Here is a 23,145-nt window from a genome sequence, read left to right as displayed (position 1 = left end):
CTCTTCTGGCTAATGTTTTTCATTCAAAGTTCTCTCTGGGTTTCTTGTACTTTCCCTGTCCTTAGTGCCCTTTTCTTTTTGTTTTCATATTTTCTTTATGGAGCAACTTTTACCAGTCTGACAGAAATTTCTTAAACTTTCTAAAGCATAGTTTTAAACATGTGCTTGTTGCACTGTTTTTCCTTTCTCTCTTTCCCTTTATTTTATCTTACAGAATACATAGGAAGCAGCTTGGCCAGTTAAAGAAATACCCTGAGTGTAGTCATAAAATGTCCATTACTGGCATGTGTGAATGTCTCCAACATCTGTCAGTGTAACATTCTGGAGCATCTGAGTGAGTGGGACATACTGAGGCATCTAAATCATGAATATGTCACCTCAGTTTTGCTCAGCACAGATTCAGAGAATGAGGTTCAATCCAAACATCCCTCAGAGTTCAGATCAAGTAAATTAAACCCCTCAGCTCCTTTGATTATGCATCAGGCCCGTGACTTCTGATTGAAAAAACATCTGTGATTCTAGTTCCAGTTGTTCTGGGGCTTAGTCAAGCCACTGGATCGAGCACTTCAGGTCTTATTGATCTCCATTAGCTGCTTGTTCTACCTTGTTGACTTAGGAATAACACAGAACTATCATGTCCTGCTGGTGGTGAACGTATTTTTCGCTGTTGACTCCATTCAGAACAGTCAGTACCGGGTGCTCCAAGTGCATCTGTGTTTATGCTTATATCTAGTTATCTCTGTCTTTGTATTCAGCACCATCAGTATCAATACTGGCCAGATTTGACTCTTGTTTCAGTGATCAATTCATCCCCCATCTACGTTTGTTTGCAAGTCCTATGGCAAGACTCAGCACCTCCGTTCCCCACTCTCTTCTCCTTCCCTTGACTCCCCTTTTTAAAAAAAAAAAGTTGTCGTCTAGGGATCTATCTACATTCCTCCCCAGTTTGATCGAGTATCTTCTACTTTGTATTATGGACATCTGTTGACTTCTTTGGTGGAGTCTGAAGTTGTTATCCTCATCTCAGCATTCAGGATAACTTTGTGCTTTCTTAGTTGCTTAAAGAAATACCTGGTGAAGTTTGATCTTCAAGAGTAGAGACCTGCTGTGAACCAGATCTTTAGAGAGAAAATTACCAGGTATTCTTTTTTGAAGGTATTTATCACAGCAGATCCACGCATACACCTCTTCCCCATTGTGTTGGAGGTAAAATGTAATGACAGAATATATTTTATGCCTTTAGCTATTAGCTGGCATTCTGCTTTGATTAAACTCAATGAGATGAGCTCTTAAAAGGTCCTGTTAATTGCATGAAGGGCCACTAGAACTGCTAGTGATGACAGATGCACGCTGCCCTGCTATTGGCCACTGGCCAAAGACAGCTATGGAACCCCCTTCAGTACATGTGAATGATCCAAGAATGAGATCTAAGAACAAGAATTACAGGTAAGAAATTTCTTTGAGTAAGCGATGGTAGGGCACTGGATAATTAAATTCCATAAAGTGTAATAAAGTAGCTCTGAAGTACTGTTCTAGAAAGGAAGGCAGTATTTGAAAAAACAAAGCAAGAACTCTTATATAGTAAATTTTTTCCAGTAGATACTTTTGTTTATGATCTGATGTATGAATTGTACACAGTTGTATAGTAAGTCTTTTCTTCCAGTTTTCCAAAAGTCTTGTTTACAGTGCTGTTTGTGGCAACATTTAAAAGTTGCCATTATATTTGTATTGCCAGCTTGTTTTGCAACTTTAAGACAGCAAGAATTCTTTCTGTTCAGACTTAATCTCTTAAGTGGGTTATTTGTATGGGGACAAATGTTTAAATCTTAAACAGTATCTTTTGAATTAAAAAAGCTCCCACACAGTGAAACAGCAATAAACTATATTTATAGTGCTCTAGAATGTAATTGAAAAACTGTTCATTTGTTAAACCAGAAAACTAAATATTGCACAATAAAACTAGGTTTTTCGATTTCCTCTTCCTCACTTCCTTAGCAAACCTAAGGATTATTCTCTGACAATTGCACCTACTCAGTTGTATCTTTAAACCCCAACCTACAGTCCTAATCTAAGGCTGAAAAAAGCCTACCCCTATAATCAGATTTCTCATACTTTTTGTTGGGCACTTCTCATTAGAGTAAAAACATACTGTTGGGGAAAATGGTGTAAACACGAGGGCTTCCAAAGGATTTTCTGCCTGTAAGGCTGGCAGAGATTAAACTCCCACATCTGCTACACATTCGTATTGGTTTTCATCATCTGGGATACCTGTACGGAACCTTGAAAGATCAGTGTTGCTAGAGTCATCCGAGGGCCAAAGCCAAGAGCACCAGGAAATTTCTTTGCATGTAACTGCATCTAAATCTTTTGTCTCCAGCCCTTTTCCTTTGATTTTTAGCAACTATCTCAGAGACTATTCATCTTTTATGATACTTTGCAGATGTTGCCAACATTTATCTACAGGTTATATACATTTTTGGCAGCTTGCTGCTCAGTAACTATCTGAACCAGCAGAATAACTTCCTTTTCCCCAAAAGCAGGACAGTCTGTGTTGGAGCCAATTTTTGTACTTAGGGTTCATCGAATACTTTCTCACTTTTTTGCTAACATTTGAGAGTAAATTCAGTTTTCATGAAAGTGAAAGATGCTCAGTCCAGGTAGGCACTGGTATAATCTTACCCATACAGCTCTGCCAGTGCTCCTAAGTCCTGAACTAAGTTCCCTCTACACTGCGCGGCTGTGCAGCAGCCTACTAAGCGCCGCGCAGGTGCTCAGGGCGGCGGCTGAGAGAGATTCCTCTGCCCCGGACCCAGCCCAGCCACGGACCTGCCGTGGCTGAGGGAAATGTGCTCCTTCCCCAGACCCAACCCAGCTTGGCCCGGACCTGCCGCAGCCGTGGAAGAGGTGCCTCTCTCGCAGCCCCAACCCAGCCCCAGCACAGACCTGTCATGGCTATGGGAGAGGCGCCTATCCCGTGGCCCGAGCCCCGGAGCTGCCGCAGCAGGGAGAGGTGTCCCTCCCCCGCAGCCCAGGTGCTGCTGCGGGGGGAGAGAGCTGGGGGGGAGTCCTCTCTCGCCGCCATAGCGCCAGGGCAGCCTGCACCCCAAAGCCCACCCACAAGCTGGAGCTCTCATCTCCTCTCCCCCCCGCATCCTAACTCTCTGCCCCAGCCCAGAACCCCCTCCCACACTCTGAACCCCTTGGCCCCACCCTCACCACGTGAATTTTGTTATATGCAACCATATGGAGATGATATGTGACACATCACCTCCATATGGGTGCACATAACAAAATTCATGTGCTGAGGGTGGGAAAAATTAGAGGGAACACTGGTCCTGAATCTAAATACTTTAACAGAGACTTCCAAACTATTTCCAGGGTGATTGTGTGACTAAATGGGGTCTGGTAGGAAACCATTAATCCATGTTTTCACTTGTGATTAAAGCCTGGATTTGAGCTCATTTCTCTCAATGGAAGAATGAGTTTCAGTCATGAGTATTTTTAGTGAAAGTCGTGGACAGGTCATGGGGCCGTGATTTTTTTTGTTTTTTGCCTGTTACCTGTCCATGACTTTTACTAAAAATACTCATGATTAAATCATAGCCTTACTCATAATATACTGGGCATGACTATCATAACTGTACCAGCTGCAGGTTCTGCATCGGCACCATTATTTTTCTTTGCCACTAATTGGAGTATTTTCAAATGCTAGTATTTTCACTGAGAGTGAATAAAAATGAGATGTGATTAAATCCTTAGACATCAGGTTGTGAGGGACTGCTTAAAGCATACTTATCAGTACTGTAAACATTGCAAAGGCATTAGGAAGAAAAGATTTCTCCAGGTAAAGCTTTTATGATAAGTAAATACAGAACTTCCATTCACTTCCTATTTTTTGGTTTCCAATAATATTTTTCAAGAAGCTAGAGGCTTCTTAAAATTTACCTTTATTGTATGGAGCTGGCACTGACCCTCTACTTTGTGAAATTGCACAACCTTTCAACATTAAGTTGTTCCAACTTTTAGAGAGCCCCCTTCTTACTGAAATAGTCAGAATGCGTCTTAACCTCTAAGAACCTGCAAGTACAGTTTAACTCCAGTAATACATTCCATATTGATTTCCAAAAGTTACAACTGTTCCTCCTGACTCAAGTATAATGAAACAAACAAAATACAACGTACCAAACTTACATAGTTAAGGCAGATCCTTCCCATTGTTTCTAAAAGCTAATTTCACTGGGGAGCAGAAATGTAACAAGCAAGGGCTACCTATACCAAGTATTTGTAATGCTGCTCCTGTGGATGTCTTCAGAATACAAACCATTTACAAGTTACACTACAAGTTGCCACTAGTTATCAGGAAGCTGACTATATCCTTCCTTCCCCCCCTTACTTGTTCATACTATGTGATCTCTGCATCTTGCTTAACTTACTTAGGTGTGCAGAAGGATTGAACAAAAGGAAATGGAAAGCTAAGGATACTCTCCCAGGAGGAGACACATTTTCTATTTTGAGTCTTGCTCCTGGATTTTGTGCGTGTGTGTAAGTTCTGGCACCCCATCTCTTTGTCGTCAGAGAGAAAGTTTGGGACTTAGCTTCACCTTTATTGGTCAGGATAATATGTCACAGGGTCGTTGTAGGCAGTCTTTCCTTTTCAGGGTGTAGTATACTCCCCGGGTGTGCTGGGGGGAGCCTCTTTCTAGAAAGGAAACATGGGTTCCTTCACGGTGAGTAACTTTCGTTTTTGGATATAATCATGCCAAAGCGTACAGAAGTGCAGAACATTCTCTTCATATTTAAAATAAAGAGCCACCTAAGCTAAACTGTGTGTTCACAACCTTTCATGCACAAAGACTGCATTGTGTCCAGTTGGAGTAGCAATTTCTTAAATTTTAACGCTGTATTAATGTTTTTGGTTTTGTCGCCATAATTTAGTTAATTTAACAAAAACCTGTTGGGGCTAGGGAGAGTATCTGATCTGTTTGATTCATAATTGAACCAGACTTTGAGGTAGACTTCAGATTTTTTTTTATGAGTGTATTAAGAAAATTTGCAGCTCACAACATCTGAAGGTAAAAATATTTGTCTTATGTTCAATTGTCCCCTTAATATTTAGGTGCAAAAAAATATTTGTGTGAAACATTTTACGTTGTTATAACCTGAACTGACTATAAAATCTGATTTCTGACTTTTCAACTCTAGGAATCTCTACCACCTGTCCAGTTTGACTGGAGTAGCAGTGGCCTTACTAACCCTTTAGATGGTACGTCTCTCCGTAGAGCCTCTAGCACCAGAGCTAGAGTTAAGAAAGCTACAAAGTTCAGACAAACATCTCTCTGCTGATTTTTTTTTTCTAATATATATTATTTCTTACTCTTAACTTTGGAAATTCAGGCTTTCTTTCTGGTTAGATCTGCCACAAATAAAGCAATCTATAATCTTAAAACACTAAGAACTAGGTAATATTTTATTTTCCTGCATTTATGCTGAACACACAGTGGCAATATTAACACCTCATTATATATTTTCAGATTATAATGAAGATCTGAATAGTTTAGGATTTTGGATTGACATGTTTTACTTTTAAACATGTATTTTTCCCAATACACAATTATCTGTTTAGACTTCCTTATGAATGGCAAAATTAAGTGAATAGTGGCTACTTCAAAGCACAATTGTTTAACCAAAAACTGTTTGCAAAAGAGATTTCTTGACCTGGAAGTTTTCAGATTACAAGTATTTTATATATTAAAATGGAAAATGTATAACTTAATGCGTAATCACTTTTGCTTAAACTCAGAATCTAAAGATGTTCAATTATTAAAGAGGTAGCTACATACTTTAACAAACATAGTTGTCTACATAGTTAAAAATTCACGTAAAAGAATTTTATATAATTTTTTTTAATGGGGAAGTGAGTTGTCACACTAACTGTGTGCCTTAAATGTAAGCTGGAGGAGAAGGAAAAGTAACAAGTTTAATAAACTTGTTGGGTGGCAGGTTAGAAACCTGTAAAGAACATGAGGTTTCTGCTAGCAACAATTATTTCCTAATGCACGAGTTGCTAAAAAATGAGCTAAAATAAATTACATCTGTTACTACACCAGTGCTATCTAGTAGTGTTGTTCCCAGGATCTGTGGAAAGTAACAGCTTGGATATCAGTACCATGGTGATGAAGGAAAGCCTGGATGGGCCCTTTTGCTGTTGTCCGGTGTCTTATTACTTCAGTCAAATCATCCTGCTTTCTTTTAACAAGCAATTTCTTCAAAATGTATCCTGTTTGATTTCTGCTTCAGTGTTAAAGGGGAACAGTATAACTTACCACTCAGAAGCTGGATCTAATCATGGCATTCATTATGATGTATTTACATTGTTTTAAGCTGATATTGACAGTTCATAACGTAAAACTAGCTAATACAACTTGTCCAGTTTTCAATCCTGTGCTTTAATTGGAGGGTCAGTTACATCTTCAGCTCGAAGAATGGTTTGTTTTCTTTGACATTTAAACCATTCTACTCCTCCTGCAGATTGGCCTAAGAATTGTTTCCCTTTAATTGGGCAGATCTCTCTTGCTGGTTCTACTCCATTTTTAGACTGAAATAAATCTATCTTTCTTTCTACTTATAAAGTTACTAGTGTTGAATTATTTGCTGCATTGTACATGAGAAAATGTACATTGAATTAAGTTGTTAATCTCTTTAGAAATTACAAACTAATATTGTAAGCCTTGTTTTATGTCAATTTTTAAATTGTGTAATGAGTACTAATTATAACTTGCATGTTCAAGTGTGTGTCTTACCCCTTTTTACACATAAACCCCTCCCTTGGCTTACCTTCTATATGGCTGCCTACCAACATGGTCACTGAATTTCAAGCTAGTGGAGGTTCCACTCTTCTGAACCTTGATTTCTTTGGGCCCGTGGATGACAGTAGCTCTAGCAGCACGACCACAATGCCAGGTCAGCAGAGTGTTAAAACCACAAATACGGTCTTAAACAATTTACTAAAAGCATGAGCACATCACTTGACTTTCCTATAAACAAGGATCTTCTATACTGTATTTCTCAAAAATGTCTTTCTAGTACATTTTTTAAAATCTGTATGCTATTTTCTGACATTTGTATTACGTGCTAAGTATTAAAAAGGTACTGTCAGCTCTCTACTAATGCACATTTAAGGAGTGAATGGCTCTTACATTCTTAAACATCAGATACGTAAAACTTTTCCACTCTGTTTCAAATGACAAATTTTGAAAGCTAGCTTGTCAGAATAATTCATGTAAAGCAGTTAGAACAAAATATAAATACTATATAGTATAAAAAGGTGAGACGCCTTCCCTCTTTTCAAACAAAAGACTATTGCAATACAGTTGATTATTGAAATTAATATAGGTATGTGTATATATAGTAACTTGCTGAATGTGTGAACTATATATTTAAGTATTGAGAGACTGGGCATAGCTAACACACGTGGCTATCTAAAAATCGTAATTTTGTTCTTTGACAGTACTAATGCCATGATAAAATAAGTGTTTTTAATATTCGTAGTTGAAAACAAGCAGTTCCATGTTTCTAGGACACTGAAAGCTCAACACATATTAGATCACTGACTATAAAAGAAAAGCAGTTTCAGCCATGCTTTATGGTTCATTCTCTTGATAAGGGACAAAAGTACGTGTCACTTTCTACTTTGAATAAAATGGGAAAACAATTGAATTCATATTTGTATCATGGTTACATTTTGTTTAATGTGGTTTTGACATGCTTTAAATATTTTTGTGAGCTTGTGAAAACCTATGTCTAGGATTTTAAGTTTTTTATGCTTGAAATTTATACTTAAATTCCTGCAAAATGCATTTATTTCTTCATTTTATGACCATTGCTGTATTTCACTTTAAATTAAGGAACAACTTCCCTCTGTTCTGAATTATTTGGTTTTTAACTTTACTCTTAATTGCACTCAAATTCACTCCAACCCCCTCTCCAGGAGCCAAATAATATAAGCGTTGTGCAGAGGTGTTGGAATAATGTGATAATGGGTTTGCCATAGAGGTGCTGGGAGCCAAAATAGAGAAATTTAGGGCACGCTTTGTCATTTGCATAATTCCTTCAGAGAGATTTTTATAATAGCTAAATTTAAATCCATCAGTTAAATCCATAAATATCACCAGTAGATATTTTAGAAGATGAATGGTAATATACATTCTCATTGTCCTGCTGTTGTGGACACTTGAAGTGATTACTACAGTGATGCTTTGGTGGCATTTTATTGCTTTTTGGGTTTTGGTTGGTTTTTTTTGTTTACAAATGTATCAAGCAACTGCAGGTATTACCACCTTCCCTGGTATGCTATATCGCCATTGTCTGCAGTATTTTCCTGACTTGTTTCTGGGAAAGTCATTTGTTTCCTAGCTTACAGCTCTGTGTATGTTTTGTGTTTAACTTTGTTTAGGAGCTGTATGTAGAATTTGGTTGGCTAACGTTTCTCAAATAATCTCATTAAGGTTTTGTAGTGCTGCCCACAACCATTCTCTGATCATTTAAAAGGAATATAGAAGATGCAAGTTTTTATTTAAAAAAATCCATTTTGACTTATTTTTGAGACAAGTAGCCAATTATTTGTTAAAAAAACAAAATTGATGTCAGCAGTCGAAGATTACTTCAGCACTTTTTGTTGATTAAATATTGCCTAGACTCCCCTCAGTGTTGTCATATCTGTATCCAAAATAACTTTATCGATAAAGTGAATGTTAACAATAAATTAAGGGGACTACCATGTCTAATTTATACATCTGTTATGCTGTATATACAGCACTTTTCTTCATTGCGCTATACAAACACATAATTCAGTAGGAGCTACCAAGTAGCACAATCAATTGAGCAGCAACTTCAAAAATTGTACTCTGATGCAAGTGAATGCAATAATACTTAAGTTTTTTAGCTGATAAATGATATAACTTGTTAGTTGCAACCTTCTGTATATGTCACAGAGCTGCATACCAAAGGGCTCGCTCTGATCATATTTTTTAAAAAAAATTGTAGCTTTACTATTTACACCTTAATGGGATCTCAAAAGCTTTTGCAAGTCACTCCCCCTACTAGAAGTGGACATTCAATGGAGTTGAGTGTTTTCTGATCATTTCTGAGTTCTGTAAACATCTGATACTGTTTAAAATGCATGGTATACTGGTCTCAAACTTGCCGCATTTTCCCATGTTGTATGTAAATCTGGCTAAGACCTCACTTTATGAGAATTTGGAAAAACAAGTACATGTTGACTGGTTTCTTTCTAGTGAACAAGTATCAAAGGCAAACACTTCCCTCCACCCCCCTCTTTGGTTTAACCCAGGGATTATCAGTTTCAGTTACTTTGTCATCAGTTTAATTTATTAAGCACATCTCAAGACTGTTTAGTTTATTCCAGTGATTGATATGCCAGCCACTTCCTGGGCATTAATGACCCAGCAGTGAGGAGCTTATGCAAGATGCAATTGAGGGCAGTTAATCTCATCCACTTGCACCGAGGTTATGGCTGTTAGTTACAAAATGGAATTGGAGGAGTAACAGGCATAGCTGGGTTTTAACTGGTGAGGTTTTGAAGTTTGGTGAGTGTAGAGCATTTCTAAACCATGCCCAGACATGAGCTAATATCTAACATTGCAATCATTTTATAACGGTTAATATTTTTAGATTGTTTATAGAATTGTCAATTAATCACAGTTAACTCACGCGATTAACAAAAAAATTAATCGCGATTAAAAACATTAATCGCAATTAATCGCACTTATAACAATAGAATAGCAATTGAAATTTATTAGATATTTTTGGATATTTTTCTACATTTTCAATATTGATTTCAGTTGCAACACAGAATACAAAGTACACAGTGCTCACTTTATATTATTTTTTATTACAAATATATGCGCTGTAAAAATGATAAACAAAATAAATAGTATTTTTTCAGTTCACCTCATACAAGTACTAAAAGTGCAATTTCTTTATTGTGAAAGAGAAACTTACAAATGCAGATTTTTTCTGGTTAGATAACTGCACTCAAAAACAAAACAGTGTAAAACTTTAGAGCCTGCACATCCACTCAGTCCTACTTCTTGTTCTGCCAATCGCTAAGACAAACAAGTTTGTTTACATTGACCGGAGATAATGCTGCCTGCTTCTTATTTACAATGTCACCTGAAAGTGAGAACAGGCATCCGCAGGGCACTTTTATAACCAGTGTTGCAAGGTATTTACATGCCAGATATGCTAAATATTCGTATGCCCCTTCATGCTTTGGCCACCATTGCAAAGGACATGCTTCCATGCTGATGATGCTCGTTAAAAAAATAATGCATCAATTAAATTTGTGACTGTACTCCTTGGGGGAGAATTGTATGTCTCCTGCTCTGTTTTACCCGCATTCTGCATATATTTCATGTTATAGCAGTTGCGGATGACGACCCAGCACATGTTCGTTTTAAGAACACTTTCACAGCAGATTTGACAAAACGCAAAGAAGGTATCGATGTGAGATTTCTAAATATAGCTACAGCACTCGACACAAGGTTTAAGAATCTGAAGTGCCGTTCAAAATCTGAGAGAGACGAGGTGGGAGCATGCTTTTAGAAGTCTTTAAAAGAGCAACACTCCAATGCGGAAACTACAAAACCCAAACAGAAAATCAACCTTCTGCTGGTGGCATCTGACTCAGATGATGAAAATGAACATGCGTCAGTCCGCGCTGCTTTGGACCGTTATCAAGCAGAACCCATCATCAGCATGGAAGCATGTCCTCTGGAATGGTGGTTGAAGCATGAAGGGACATGTGAATCTTTAGCGCATCTGGCACGTAAATATCTTGCAGTGCCAGCTACAACAGTGCCATGCGAACGCCTGTTCTCGCTTTCAGGTGACATTGTAAACAAGAAGCAGGCAGCATTATTTCCTGCAAATTGTAACCAGCCTTGTTTGTTGAGTGATCGGCTGACCAAGAAGTAGGACTGAGTGGATTGTAGGCTCTAAAGTTTAACACTGTTTTGTTTTTGAATGCAGGGGTTTTTGTACATAATTCTACATTTGTAAGTTCAACTTTCATGATAAAGAGATTGCACTACAGTACTTGTATGAGGTGAATTGCAAAAAAATTTTTTTTTACAGTTCAAATATTTGTAATAAAAAATAAATGTAAAGTGAGCACTGTTTTTGCCCAAATCTGTGCTGGGTTTTTTTGTATTTTGTTACTGCATTTCATAGAAGGCTTGTTTGTATTTTTATTCTTTGGGATTAATGGCTTGCTATTAGAATCTAAAATTCATTCAAGGGACAATGTCAAAACAGGTATGGCTTAAGATGATAAAAGATGAAAAATTAAGACTGAAGAATCCAGTTACTTCAATAATTGGTGCGCTGTAAACATGAGAGAGAGGAGAAAATACAATGGGTCAAGGATTTAGGTATAATTATAAATCTATGCTACTTTACAATTTGTACTGTAGATCCAGTGAAGTGGAGTTAAGAATGATTGATCTTCCTCACTTCCATCAATTTTCAGCCAAGCTCTTATTACTTAATATGGTTTCATGTGTTTTAATAATGTTTGTGCAATATACTACATAATATCTTATTTGAAGCCCACTGATTTATTGTCACTATGAAACATTCATTTTTAAAACTCGATTTTGTATTTTTTCTACTTTTAAATGGTAGCTAAGATGACATGTTCCAATCAATCACTTGTTAAATTATTTTTAATAAAAACTAGTTGAGTGAAAATGAATAAATGTTAAATATTACACCTATAAAAATGTTAGCTGTGCGAGATGCACTCTAATGGGCAAACCAAATCTTAATGTTGGTTACCCACAGGCTGAGACCTTGTAAGCCAAATGTAAGTCCACTTGTATCTACATTTTTACTAGTGCAGTTGTAAGCCACTGAAAGGGGTTAAGGAGAGGTGTGGAAACATTGACAAGTTCTGTCATGTTCTCTTACAGTATTTTGTTGACATTTTTAAATTACTCAGATGTTTACAGAAAATGAAGCCTTTAGCATCTTGGTCTAATTATGACGTATTTGCATCCCACCATCACTGATTATTATTTTATACTATAAGGTGTGGATCCAGAGTTGTATGAGTTGACAACTTCAAAACTGGAAACCTCCAATGCAAGCAGCAAAGTGACCGATGCATTCGCAAGGCTCATGTCCACAGTAGAGAAGGCAAGCACATCTACAAGGTAAATCATGGTGACCAGTTAAGAATTTTGAAAATTAAGGATTGGTCAGTGGCTGAGAAATGAATGGCCGTGCCTTTAGATTCTAAGTCCTTGAATGAAACACATTTTATGTTAGTAAATACATTAATGAAGATTAGTCCACATCACAACATCATCACAGATTTCCCCCTATTTTGATGATGATATAATCAAATCAGGAGACTCGTTAAAAAGAGTTTGTGTGTGCATATTAATTTTCTCTATCAGAATTTAATTATTTGTAAAGATACCAAGCATGGCCGGACCAGAAAAGGAGAATCTCTCAGGAAAATCATTGGCTGCTAAAAATGAGAGGATAAAGTGAGTCCTGACAGAAAGTTAACTATAGCGCTTACTAGTTAGGTTTCACATTGATTTAGAGGAGTCGGCTCTAACAGGTCATTGTGGGAGAAGCTCATTTTTGTTGTGCTTACTCTACTTAATCCACAATGTGGAGAGTTGTACTTGCTTTCTAGCTAGGGAAGTTGTCAAGCGAGAGAAGTGGGTGCAAGGGGACAAACTGCACATTAAAAACCAGCTTTATCTGTGGAACACTCCACAGCAACTGCCAAAAGCGGTGTATTTAGGAATAAGCATGTACTTCATGGCATGCATGTGCTTCATGGACATTGCTTTTTCTTTATGCACAACCTAAATCAGAACCTTTCAATTACATATGTATCCCTGAAGACTTGTGTATCATCACATTAGAGCAGAACAAGCAGTCCTTATTCATAAGAACTAGTTCACATTTTCATGGCTTATTCAGTGATTGTGTATCCTAGCGCTGTCCAGAGATATCCCATTGCTATCTAAAATTCAAATTAAACCAGCGGTTCTCAAACTATGTGGGGCCCTCCCAAGGGAGGCACAGGAATGGTCAAGGGACGTGTGAGCTGTATGCGGACGTGTTTTTTTTTTTTTGGTTTGGTTTTTTAAGAGCTCTGTCTGTCAGCCCTGGATGGCTGGGGCTTATGCAGAAGGGCTGTGCACATTCAAGAGCTGCGATAAAGGGGACAGCCAAAGCCCCATCACCCCGGCTCAGGATCTCCTCACTGCCCCCAATCCCCTCACTGGGAGGAGGCTTGGACTTTCCCTCTACCCAATCCCTCACCAGGAGACAGCTCAGTCTCTCCTCTCCCTCCCACCCCAGTCCCTCACCAAGAGGCAGCCTGGGCTCCAGCTGGCAGCCCCAGGGTGGCAGCAGCAGTGCAGAAGTAAGGGTGGCAATGGGGTGCTAAGTCTGCTGTGAAAAGTGATGACACATAACTTTTCACATTGCCACCTTACTTCTTGCTGCTTCTAGTGTGTGCTGCCTTCTAGTGTGTGCTGGGCGTCCAGCCAGCTGCTGCTGCTCCACTCTGCCTTCAGAGCTGGGTGGTAGTGGTCTATGTACTTGGGGGGAAGCGTAAACGACCACAGACGCAAAGGTGGACCCGATCAAGTAAGCTTGAGAAGCACTGTGTTAAACATATTAAGTTTAAAAAGGCAGTAACACATACTAAGTAAGCAACATTCTGAATAACTTTTTCTACTAATTTATATTATTTGCAAAGAAAAGAACTTTTATTCTGTGCTTCCACTTAATATGACATTTATTGTAGAATTATGCTATGATATGAATGGTAATGCAGTTTAATACTTTATAATGATTATGTTTAGACTAGGGTTTTTTAAACACCAAATGCTAGATGTTGAAAGCACTCGCTACAGAGTGTTTTTTCTGAGTCTGTGGAATATGTTTTTATTGTTTCCCCACAGTGTGAAAATACCAGAAGCTGATGTTCAAAAAGAACTTACAGCAGTGGTGGCAACCTGCAGCCCGTCAGGATAATCCGCTGGCAGGCTGCCAGACCGTTTGTTTACATTTGCCCGGCTGCCTGCAGCTCCCAATAGCCGCAGTTCTCCGTTCCTAGCCAATGGGAGCTGCGGGAAGCAGCGGAGGCTGCAGGGATGTGCTGGCTGCCACTACTCGCAGATCCCATTGGCCGGGAATGGCGAACCACAGCCACTGGGAGCTGCAGGCAGCTGTGCAAATGTAAACAAACGGTCTCGTGGCCTACCGGTGGATTACCCTGACGGGCCACAGGTTGCCCACCGCTGACTTATAGTGACAGTGATCAGAGTAGCAGCCGTGTTAGTCTGTATCTGCAAAAAGAAAAGGAGTACTTGTGGCACCTTAGAGACTAACAAATTTATTTGAGCATAAGCTACAGCTCACGAAAGCTTATGCTCAAATAAATTTGTTAGTCTCTAAGGTGCCACAAGTCCTCCTTTTCTTTTACTGACAGTGATGAAATTTCAACTGCAAACCATTAGGGGGAGCCCTAAACCTCAGAGCTGTCTTGGTTTATCTGATTTCAGCTTCACTGTTTAACAGTACTATATATAGCAGGACTGAAAATCTAGCATCTTCTTGGAAATACAGTAACTTTTTTTGAAAATTTACCTCAAAACGGTCTGAAAGCACTGAACAGAAAAGTAAAATTTTTAGTCTTCACATGTAAGAGAACAATGCTCACTTCATTATAACTGTAGAGTGGTTTTACAGGTATTTTAATAAAAGCAGCTGAAAACTCACAGAAAAGCTTGCAAACTCCAAGGTACATGTAGTGCTCGGAAATGTCTTTGTTTACTCTAGTAAGTCTCTCTCTAGATTTGTATTTGTTTGCCTAGCAGGCTTTTCAAAATGTCAGTTCAGTTTTTACAAAGTGGTAGAAAGTCTTTTATTCAAACGAATTGTCTGTCGGCATACTACATTGTTATATTTGATTGTGGGTTTTTGGGTTCAGCATCCAAAGTATGGTTGGAACTTTGCAAGCAAACAGGTCACCCCAAGTAGTAGCCTCCTGATGTTTAAGCATAGATAGAGACTAAAAAGGGACATCAGAGTGCAAAAAAATGGAATAGCATGGCCGTGCAGTAGCTTTAATAATACCCACTTTGCTTTAGCATTATTTTGTAGATTGTTTCAAGTTGTTGAAGGGGGGGGGATTGATAATGTGGGAAAAGCAAGGAAACAAAGGTGGTGGAAGTAATTTTGGAGGCAAGAAGGTGAAGACAAGGACATGGGAGGATGTATATGAAAAGGATGAGGATAAAGATGAGGAAAAGAAGAGGTATATGAAGAGGCAGAGGGGGAATGAGGTAGGCCAGCTACAGGTAAGGGGTTGTGGTTTAAATGGAAGTTAGGATCAAATCCAAATATTGATTATGGTGACATGAGGAGGTTATAACTTCTGGTCTGGTGTTTGGGGGTTTTTATGGCATGCCACAGAAGCTGCATGTGCTGATCCAACCAACATACGTTGCGAGTAACTTAGGGCTGCTGGAGTTTGATGCCCCAGATTGGTGTATGTGGTGGAGAGTAAGGTGTGGGTTGGCAGGCCTTCCCTTTATCCTGTTCCCTGGCTCCTAGTGCTGGTGGCTATGAGAGGAAGCTTCAGGAGCTTGTGGAGGAAAAAAAAGGGACCTTAGATTGTGGTTAATCCTGGGTTCACGGATGAAGGCTGGTTTGGAGCAGGTGGGACCTGAAGTTTCCCGTCTTAATTTAATTTTGCAACTGAAATATCAACTATTAAATCTGAATTTAATAATTAGCAGAGATCAGCTGCTAGTTTTTTTTAATTAATCCCATCCCCTCTGAAAAAGAAACATTCTGAATATCCTTTTTCTGCTGAAATTTGTTTGAACCCAAGATCTGTGGGGGAACAAGTGAGATGGGTAAACTGAAGGTTTAGAAACGTGTTGTGGAAATGTCAAGTGACTTCCTCAAGGCACCCTCATTTGTGTGAAGTAGCACCATTTTCATCCACAGCCCAGTTGCTCACGATTATACAGTTACTTCCTCAAAAGGGGGGTGGGGGGAATTGACAAAATAGTTCCTTACGTATTGGTATATTAAACTTGAAGATAAACAAGCTAAAATGGAGAGTCCTACAGAAAAAGGACTTGGTAAAATATTCTGGGTTATTATTGGGTGCAGCCACTAATTATGAAGCTGGATTGCATCTAGCAGGCCTCCAAGCCTCCTTTCAGATGTTCCTGGTTTGGATTGAAAGATTTCTCTGTATGTTAATGATAGTACTCCTGCTATCTTACCCGAAGGCTAAAGTTACAATTATTTCTCACATAAAGTGAACAATCCCATGATGGTGCATCGGAACTTGCAAAAAATTTAACATCTGACTGTTGCAAATAGGCAGGATATAATATGTATCCCTTTACAGAAGTGGTCTTACCTCAATCAGTGGCTCTTTCTCCAGCATTGTCAAGTAATGGATTAATGCATTTCTCTTTCTCTTCTTAACAGGAAGCCTAAAAAGGAAGAACATCTTAGTGAAGAGGCTGCCAAGGTGATTTCTAGCCTTCCTGACTTAACTTTCATGCATGCCAAGGTGTTGATGTTCCCAGCCACATTAACACCTTCAACACGCTGCCAAGAAAAGGTAGACTAAGTGATGTGAATTGGACACTTTCTATTGATTTTTTTTTTTTCCCCTCTGGGTCATAAAAAGCAATCTTGCTTTAATTAAAAACTTCAAGTTCAGATGATTTGTTGGTAAGCAGCACTAGAAAGGTATACATAGTAATGTATATTTATTTACATACTGGAATCTAAATTTATATTAGAAAAAAGTGTAAATAATTGGGGGTGAATCTTTTTGAAGATTTATTCTTTTTGTTGTGCTGGGATGTATACATTTCTGTCTTTGTGAAATACACTGGTGTCCTTCTTACAAAACTTTAAAAATTTAAAAAAAAAAAAAAATCCAATCTTCACTCTCTGTGAAATCCCCTTTCAGTGTTTTCAGATTGTATCAAGTGTCTTACTTCTTTTCTGCATACATTAAAATATTTCATTTTAACTGAAAAAGTCTAAAAGGTCACATGGTTTTTTGTTTGGGGTTTTTTTGTGGGGGTTTTTCAACTGTTTCTTTAAAACAGGCAGTTCCTTCTGTTTGATCAACCTGAATTTTTTTATTTGTTTTTTTCTCTCTTCAAACTTTAACAATATGGCTAAGACACTATATAGCCTTTTGAAAGGTATAATGTCAGTACCTTTTTGTGTTAAATTATGGATCGCTGTCTACATTTAATCAGTTTGATTTGGAAAAGAAGGACCAAAACTATGAATGTCTTACAATGAGATTTCCCTGTTACGGTTTTTGTTTCTTGTACCACTATTCCTATGTTTGATTTTGCACAGTGTAAAATGACATAATCATAGATTGCTATGGTTTAGGCTGTATATACAGTAAAAACTATGGGTTGTAAATGTTGGGGAAATTCCTATGGAAAAATAAAGCTATGTAGAAGAACCTCTAACAAGGTTAATGTGCATGCCCAAGGTCTTTTGAAATTTAAGTGTGTAAATTTCCTTTTAGCTTACACAAAATAAAATAATTTAAAAGATGTGTATAGTCTGATATCTTTTTATGCAGAGGTTGTCACATATACTGACTTGTTTTTTATAATGCTAAGGGACAATTAAATATGCTGTACTAGGAGATCATACAATAAAACTTCCCTCTGGGCTGTACCAGGCCCACAACACACTTTCTTGGAACCTACACAAGGAGAAGCGAGGCATGGTTTAATTGTGTCCAGCCTCTGAATTGAGTCAGTTATTTTCTTCTGACAGAAACTTGCTCTCTGTTAGGGCATTGTGGCATGAAACAAGTTAGTGAGTCTGATTACAACATGACCTCTTCACAGTATATTGGCAGTGCTGAACAGGTAGGGGAAGCCAACTATACCAGCCAACTTCCGAACAACAATTAAAAATGCTAATGTCGTATTTCCTTAATTTCTCTGACACATAAACGTTTAATGTCATTGTCCTGTTGTAGCTCTTACAAGAATAATATCTTTGGTGGAGAGATGAGAGAAGGGAGGTTGTCTGTTCCAGCCCCCATTGATTTCAGGGGTCACGGTGCAATAAAGTTTGAGAATCGCTCATCTAAATGTTCCTATTTTGTAAAGTGTTCCAAAGAAATTCACCTGAGTTCTACCTCTTGTAATGTGGAAGTTCCAGTTAGTTTGTGATGGCCACTCAAGGCTTAATTATTAGCCGCACAGCTGCAGTAAAGTAAGTTTGCAAAGCCTAAACTGTCTCCTCTGCTCTCTGACTAGTGCTCCAGTGCATAGTGTCATCATGTAAAGCGACATCCCCGCGTAGCTGAAAGGATTGATGTGAAAGCCATCTGCTTTATTGCCTGAAAAACCTTTAAATTGTTTCTTCCAAATAATCTTCATTGCAGCATTGTCTTATATATACACTTCATCTCAGTACTAGATTTTGATTCATTCTGAGGTTTAAGTTGTTGTTTTTGCAACATTTACTTAATATAACATTCAGTTCTAACAGTGGACTGCTGTATCGAAAATCAGTGCATTTGTTTTTATAACTACAAATGGGTCCATTAGAGCCAGACTAGTGTGATATAGTTGGAGCAGAGAGCTAGAGCTATTGTCTGAGGAGAATATGTCTGGGAGCTGACTCATGATCCTAGGCTGAGGGCTAGTGGACTAAGCTGTTAGAGAGAGGTGGGGGTGGGAGTGCCAGCTGCAAGTTGATCTTCAGTCTTCTCACAATTGCCTCTAGTGGCAGCTGCCCGTTTTGTCTTCCAAGCTCAAAGTGCAGGACTGGTGGCCCTGGCAGAAAGCGGGGGAGGGAGACAATGGGGGAAGGGAATGTCTGTTGTAACTGATGCTTTAATCCTGGACTTCATGTAAAACCTGCTTGCTAGTTGGTTTTTTGCACGAAATTTTACATTGCTGAAATGTATAAAATGCCTACCTAAATTTATCCATTTAAGTGGTCAGTATCTGAGATGTTTGTTGCTTGCTTTAAAAACAAGCCACAAAAACAAAACCACATTTCCCCTTCATATTAATCCTTTCTTTCTTTCTTTGCAATTATCTTGCCTCTGGCTAGTAGAGTGACAGTGTTCCCTACAGCTGTCCTTTTTACTGTGTACAAGTCTATAGATTTTTCTCAGAAGATTGCTTTATGTTTTATGTAGCTACTTTCATCGAGAAGACCTGCACACAAACAGCTGTTTACCCATTTTGGGTCTACTGAGATGAACAGCGTATTCTAATTGAAATCTTGCCTGTAATTTCAGTTGGATGGTGGCCACTTGTATCTTCTCAAAAACATTGTTAGGTAATGTTACAGGGGCACGTAAATGTGGACCACGTTCACTCGAGAGCCCGCTTGGTTTTAATAGTTGAAGTGCTTGTGTGCATACCCAACTGAAACTGCAAGGATGTGTTTGTTGGAAACCGATTGTCTGAATTGGAGTTTGGCCATAAACCCAAATCTAATACACCTACTCTGAAAAGTGCCACAGGTTCTTCAGTGATACTAAAAGAGCTGAACTTTCATTTGGGGGTTATGTCCCACTCATTACACAAGAGGACAACATGCCCTGTAGCACATTGTAGTTCAGTGCTGATTCATAGGGAACAGTGCCACCTGCTGCATTCCTGACACCAGACTTCCCACAACACCTAAGGTTTTATCGAAAAATCAGTTATAACTTACCTCGATTAGCTTCGAGTTCACAAAAGGAAACTTCACAAATACCTTCAAGTGAATCTGTCGACACCTTATTTAATTATGCAGCAACTCATGTTTAGGATTTTAGGGGGGTTCAAGCGGTGCAAAGGATATTATTGGGGGTGGGCGGATGAGTGTAAAGCAGATCAAGCCAAGCCACATGTCAGATGTTGGTCTAGTTGCTCACTTGTCTTAAACAGAACCCCTTTTGCCTGATTCTGTCCCTTTTGTGTCTTTGGAGGTTGTCTTTTTTTATTTACATTGCAGAATACTGTCAAGGTACAAGATAGTTGCAAAAACAGTTCACCTCACGTAAATCACACACAACTTCCAGATACATACTGCACAGTGATAATTGTGTGGAGCCCTGAGGGTGTCTCGCCTAGAGAAGCAGAGATGCTTATTTGGTTTCACTAATTGCTGGGGGAGCATTTCCTTTATGCAAAGATGACTACTTTTTTAAAAAGGTCTGAAGTTATATTTTGTAGCTTGTTTTTCCTCTTCCTTTCAGGAACTGCAGTTCTTGTATATGAAAATACTTCTCAACTGCTTGATAATCCAGTATCACAGATTTTATCAGTGTCCGATTCTGATCTCAGTTCTACTACAGTCCCTCGCTGAAGCGAATGGAGTTACTTGGGGCTTACACTGGTATAAATTCAATGCAGATCTGTGTTTATTAATATTGGTGTCTAGCTTTCCTGGTTACTAATAATCAGCAATCTAAAACCTTTCACCACGGGAGTTTTGCCTGTTTGCTTGGAAATTCTGTCAAGCCTGCCAAATATTCTCAATATTTAAGTTTACAGAACAAACAAAAAACCAGAAACAAATTTCTTTATCAGCTGGGGCTGACTATCTCTGGCAGATGTCAGTAAAGCTATGGAGCACCAGCAGTTATTCCATCTGCAACACAGTTAACCTGTGAGTACTGGTCTCTTCACCAGTAGCTACTGTCCGTAAACCCCTCTGCATTTACAATTGCCAATATAAGTAAAAATATACACTTGTTCCATTCAGCCATCTAACACCTTTTCTGTAAGATTATGCTCTTTTTCTACTCCCCTTTTTTAGTCAAAATTAGACACACTGTTATGTCCTTCTGTGTGGAATTCTAAGGACTTCTCTTGGCTTTCCCGCTGCCCCCCCCCAAATTTTCCACCAGTCCAGCTCTAGTGGTTGGATGTTGTGTAGATGGTCCTTGGTTGTGACAGGATCATTTCAACAGACACCCGCTGAACGGGGGTGGGGGGTGCATGTTCTATAAGACAGTGTTTCTCAGCCAGGGTCCAGGGCCGCAAGCCAGTGACAAGGGATCCGCCAAGCAAGGCTAGTGTTAGACTTGCTGGGGCCCAGGGCAGAAAGCTAAAGCCCCAGCATGTGGGCTGAAGCCTGTGGCCCTGAGCCCTTCTACCTGGAGCTGAAGCCAAAGCCTGAGCAACTTAGCTTTGTGGGGCCCTGGCACTTGCCTTGCTTGCTACCCCCTTGCACCAGCCCTGGCTTTCATATGCAGAAAAACAGTTGTGGCAGTAATGGACCGTGGAACTTTTATAACATGTTTGGGGGAAGGGGCTCAAAGAAAAAGGGTGAGAACCCCTGCTGTAAGAAATGAGTAGTCTTAAACTAAGATTACCAACACCTGTCATCAGGTATAAACATCTTGGAACAAAAATATGGACCTCCTATGCATAAAGGCTTCATTTCATCTTGGAAAAAACCTATAAAGGGAAAGTGTCAAAAAAACAAAACACTTGAGCATTCTTTCACAAACATCAATGGCAAGATCAAGCCTGTTCAAAGAATAAGATTTCCCTGCAGACTCTCATTACCCGTCTGTGCTTTACAGCCATGCTCAAATGGCAAAGTCCCTACCCAACAGTTTGATGTGCCTCAGGAATAAGTGAACCTCCTTCCCGCTAGTGGGGAGTAGGCAAAGGAAGAACCGTTTTAATCCATGTACAGCTCTGAGCTGTGTGATGTGACTCTCTAACATGTTTTTAAAACACTCCAAACTTTAAAGCTATGTTGTGTCAGGGGGTTCTGAGAGCAGCAGCTCTCATGTGGGAGGAAGGAGTGATCTGCTGCTGTGGTGACGAAGGCTAGATAAGTACCTGGCTAGGGGGAAACTGGTAAGTAAAAGAATCAACGGCCTCTGAAGCAGTGGTGGGGGCCTAGGTGTCTGACAGTCCTCTTCAGTGCTATCGGTGAGGTTTCCGTAGGTGCCTAATGAACAGCTTATATGCCCATTGATTTTAATGGGAATTGAGTGTCCAAATGAGGTAGCTTTGGAAATCGCAGTCCACAGATGTGTAGGCCATTTGGAATGCTTCCGTTACCTCTGAAGTCGTGTTCCCAGAAGACATGAAATCAAGCACAAGTTTGGTTTTTTTGGTTGGGAGTGGAGACTGAATTTCTTCTGTTGGCTTCTCTAAAAGTCTTACAAATATAAATACTCAGCTTTGGTCCAACGCCTGTGTTGGAGCTGATTTGGGGTAAATGTTTAGAGTTTTCTGAGTTTCTTCAGCATATGAAAGCAAGGCTGGAAATGGCTAGGTAGAGATCTTTAGTGGCTACTATGTCATCAGAACCCAAGGGGAGGAATTATGGGAGTAAGCATAAAATCAAGTCTTACACATCAGTTAAGTGGATTGATAAAGAAAGCTAAACATTCAAGTAACTGAAAATAAAGTCAAGGAAAAGGCTAAGTGTGGAATGGAGATGCTGTGGGGGAGAGACCTTGTACTTGGGAAAACAAATGTGAAAAGTGGAGCAGATCAAACTGGAGGGAAACACAAAAACAAGAATAAGCAGACACTGAATGTCCCCTAGCAGAGTGTTACAAGCAAACTACAGGCAGAGCTGGCAGGCACCACCTAAAGTTAAGGTTGCCCTACACTTTCCATTACAAGACCCTGTTTGTAGTTTGCCAACTTTAACTGTTTGGACTGAAGTTTCCTATGCTGGATGTGTCTCCGACTGAAATTTTTTGAAAAATGTAATCAAAAGTGGTTAGTTGTTTCCAGGAATGAGGTTAGGGGAAAATGTTGTTTTGCCCATGGTTTTGGGGGCTTTTTAAACGTACACCCAGGTCATTGAGATGCTCTAGTACTTCCACTGCTTCAAAGCATGACTTGAAATTTGTCTGGGTGGGGTCACCCTGGAGTCAGGGATGTGCCTTTTTGTCATCTCAATAGAAAGCCACCACATTTGCCCAAGTTGTACGTATTTGAAAAATCTGTCTGCACATGCTCAGTGGAGACTTGTTAGCATCTGTCAGCTAAATTCTCTGAAGAGTTTTAGCATGCGCCAGACCGGGGCTGAGGAAGA

The 23,145-nt window shown here is 39.2% G+C and overlaps 1 protein-coding gene across 15 annotated transcripts in view; it reads left to right on the top strand.

Moving 5' to 3' along the window:
• Positions 1-17,666, top strand: part of AFTPH (aftiphilin) — a 61,245-nt gene extending 43,579 nt beyond the window's left edge. For 7 of the 15 annotated variants that reach the window (XM_037896058.2, XM_043543960.1, XM_037896060.2 and 4 more), the window contains 4 exons: positions 5,203-5,263; positions 6,877-6,960; positions 12,110-12,233; positions 16,564-17,666. In XM_037896058.2, the coding sequence (XP_037751986.1) occupies positions 5,203-5,263; positions 6,877-6,960; positions 12,110-12,233; positions 16,564-16,708 (414 nt within the window). In that variant the 3' untranslated portion in view covers positions 16,709-17,666. Of the gene's footprint in view, positions 1-5,202; positions 5,264-6,876; positions 6,961-12,109; positions 12,234-16,563 lie in introns of those variants that run through there. The other 8 variants (XM_043543965.1, XM_037896061.2, XM_043543964.1 and 5 more) reach the window with 2 other exon arrangements.
• The last annotated feature ends 5,479 nt before the right edge of the window (positions 17,667-23,145 follow it).

The sequence above is a fragment of the Chelonia mydas genome, chromosome 3 (genome assembly GCF_015237465.2).
Source record: "Chelonia mydas isolate rCheMyd1 chromosome 3, rCheMyd1.pri.v2, whole genome shotgun sequence".
NCBI lineage: Eukaryota > Metazoa > Chordata > Testudines > Cheloniidae > Chelonia > Chelonia mydas.
This window is presented reverse-complemented; position numbering and strand designations above follow the sequence as displayed.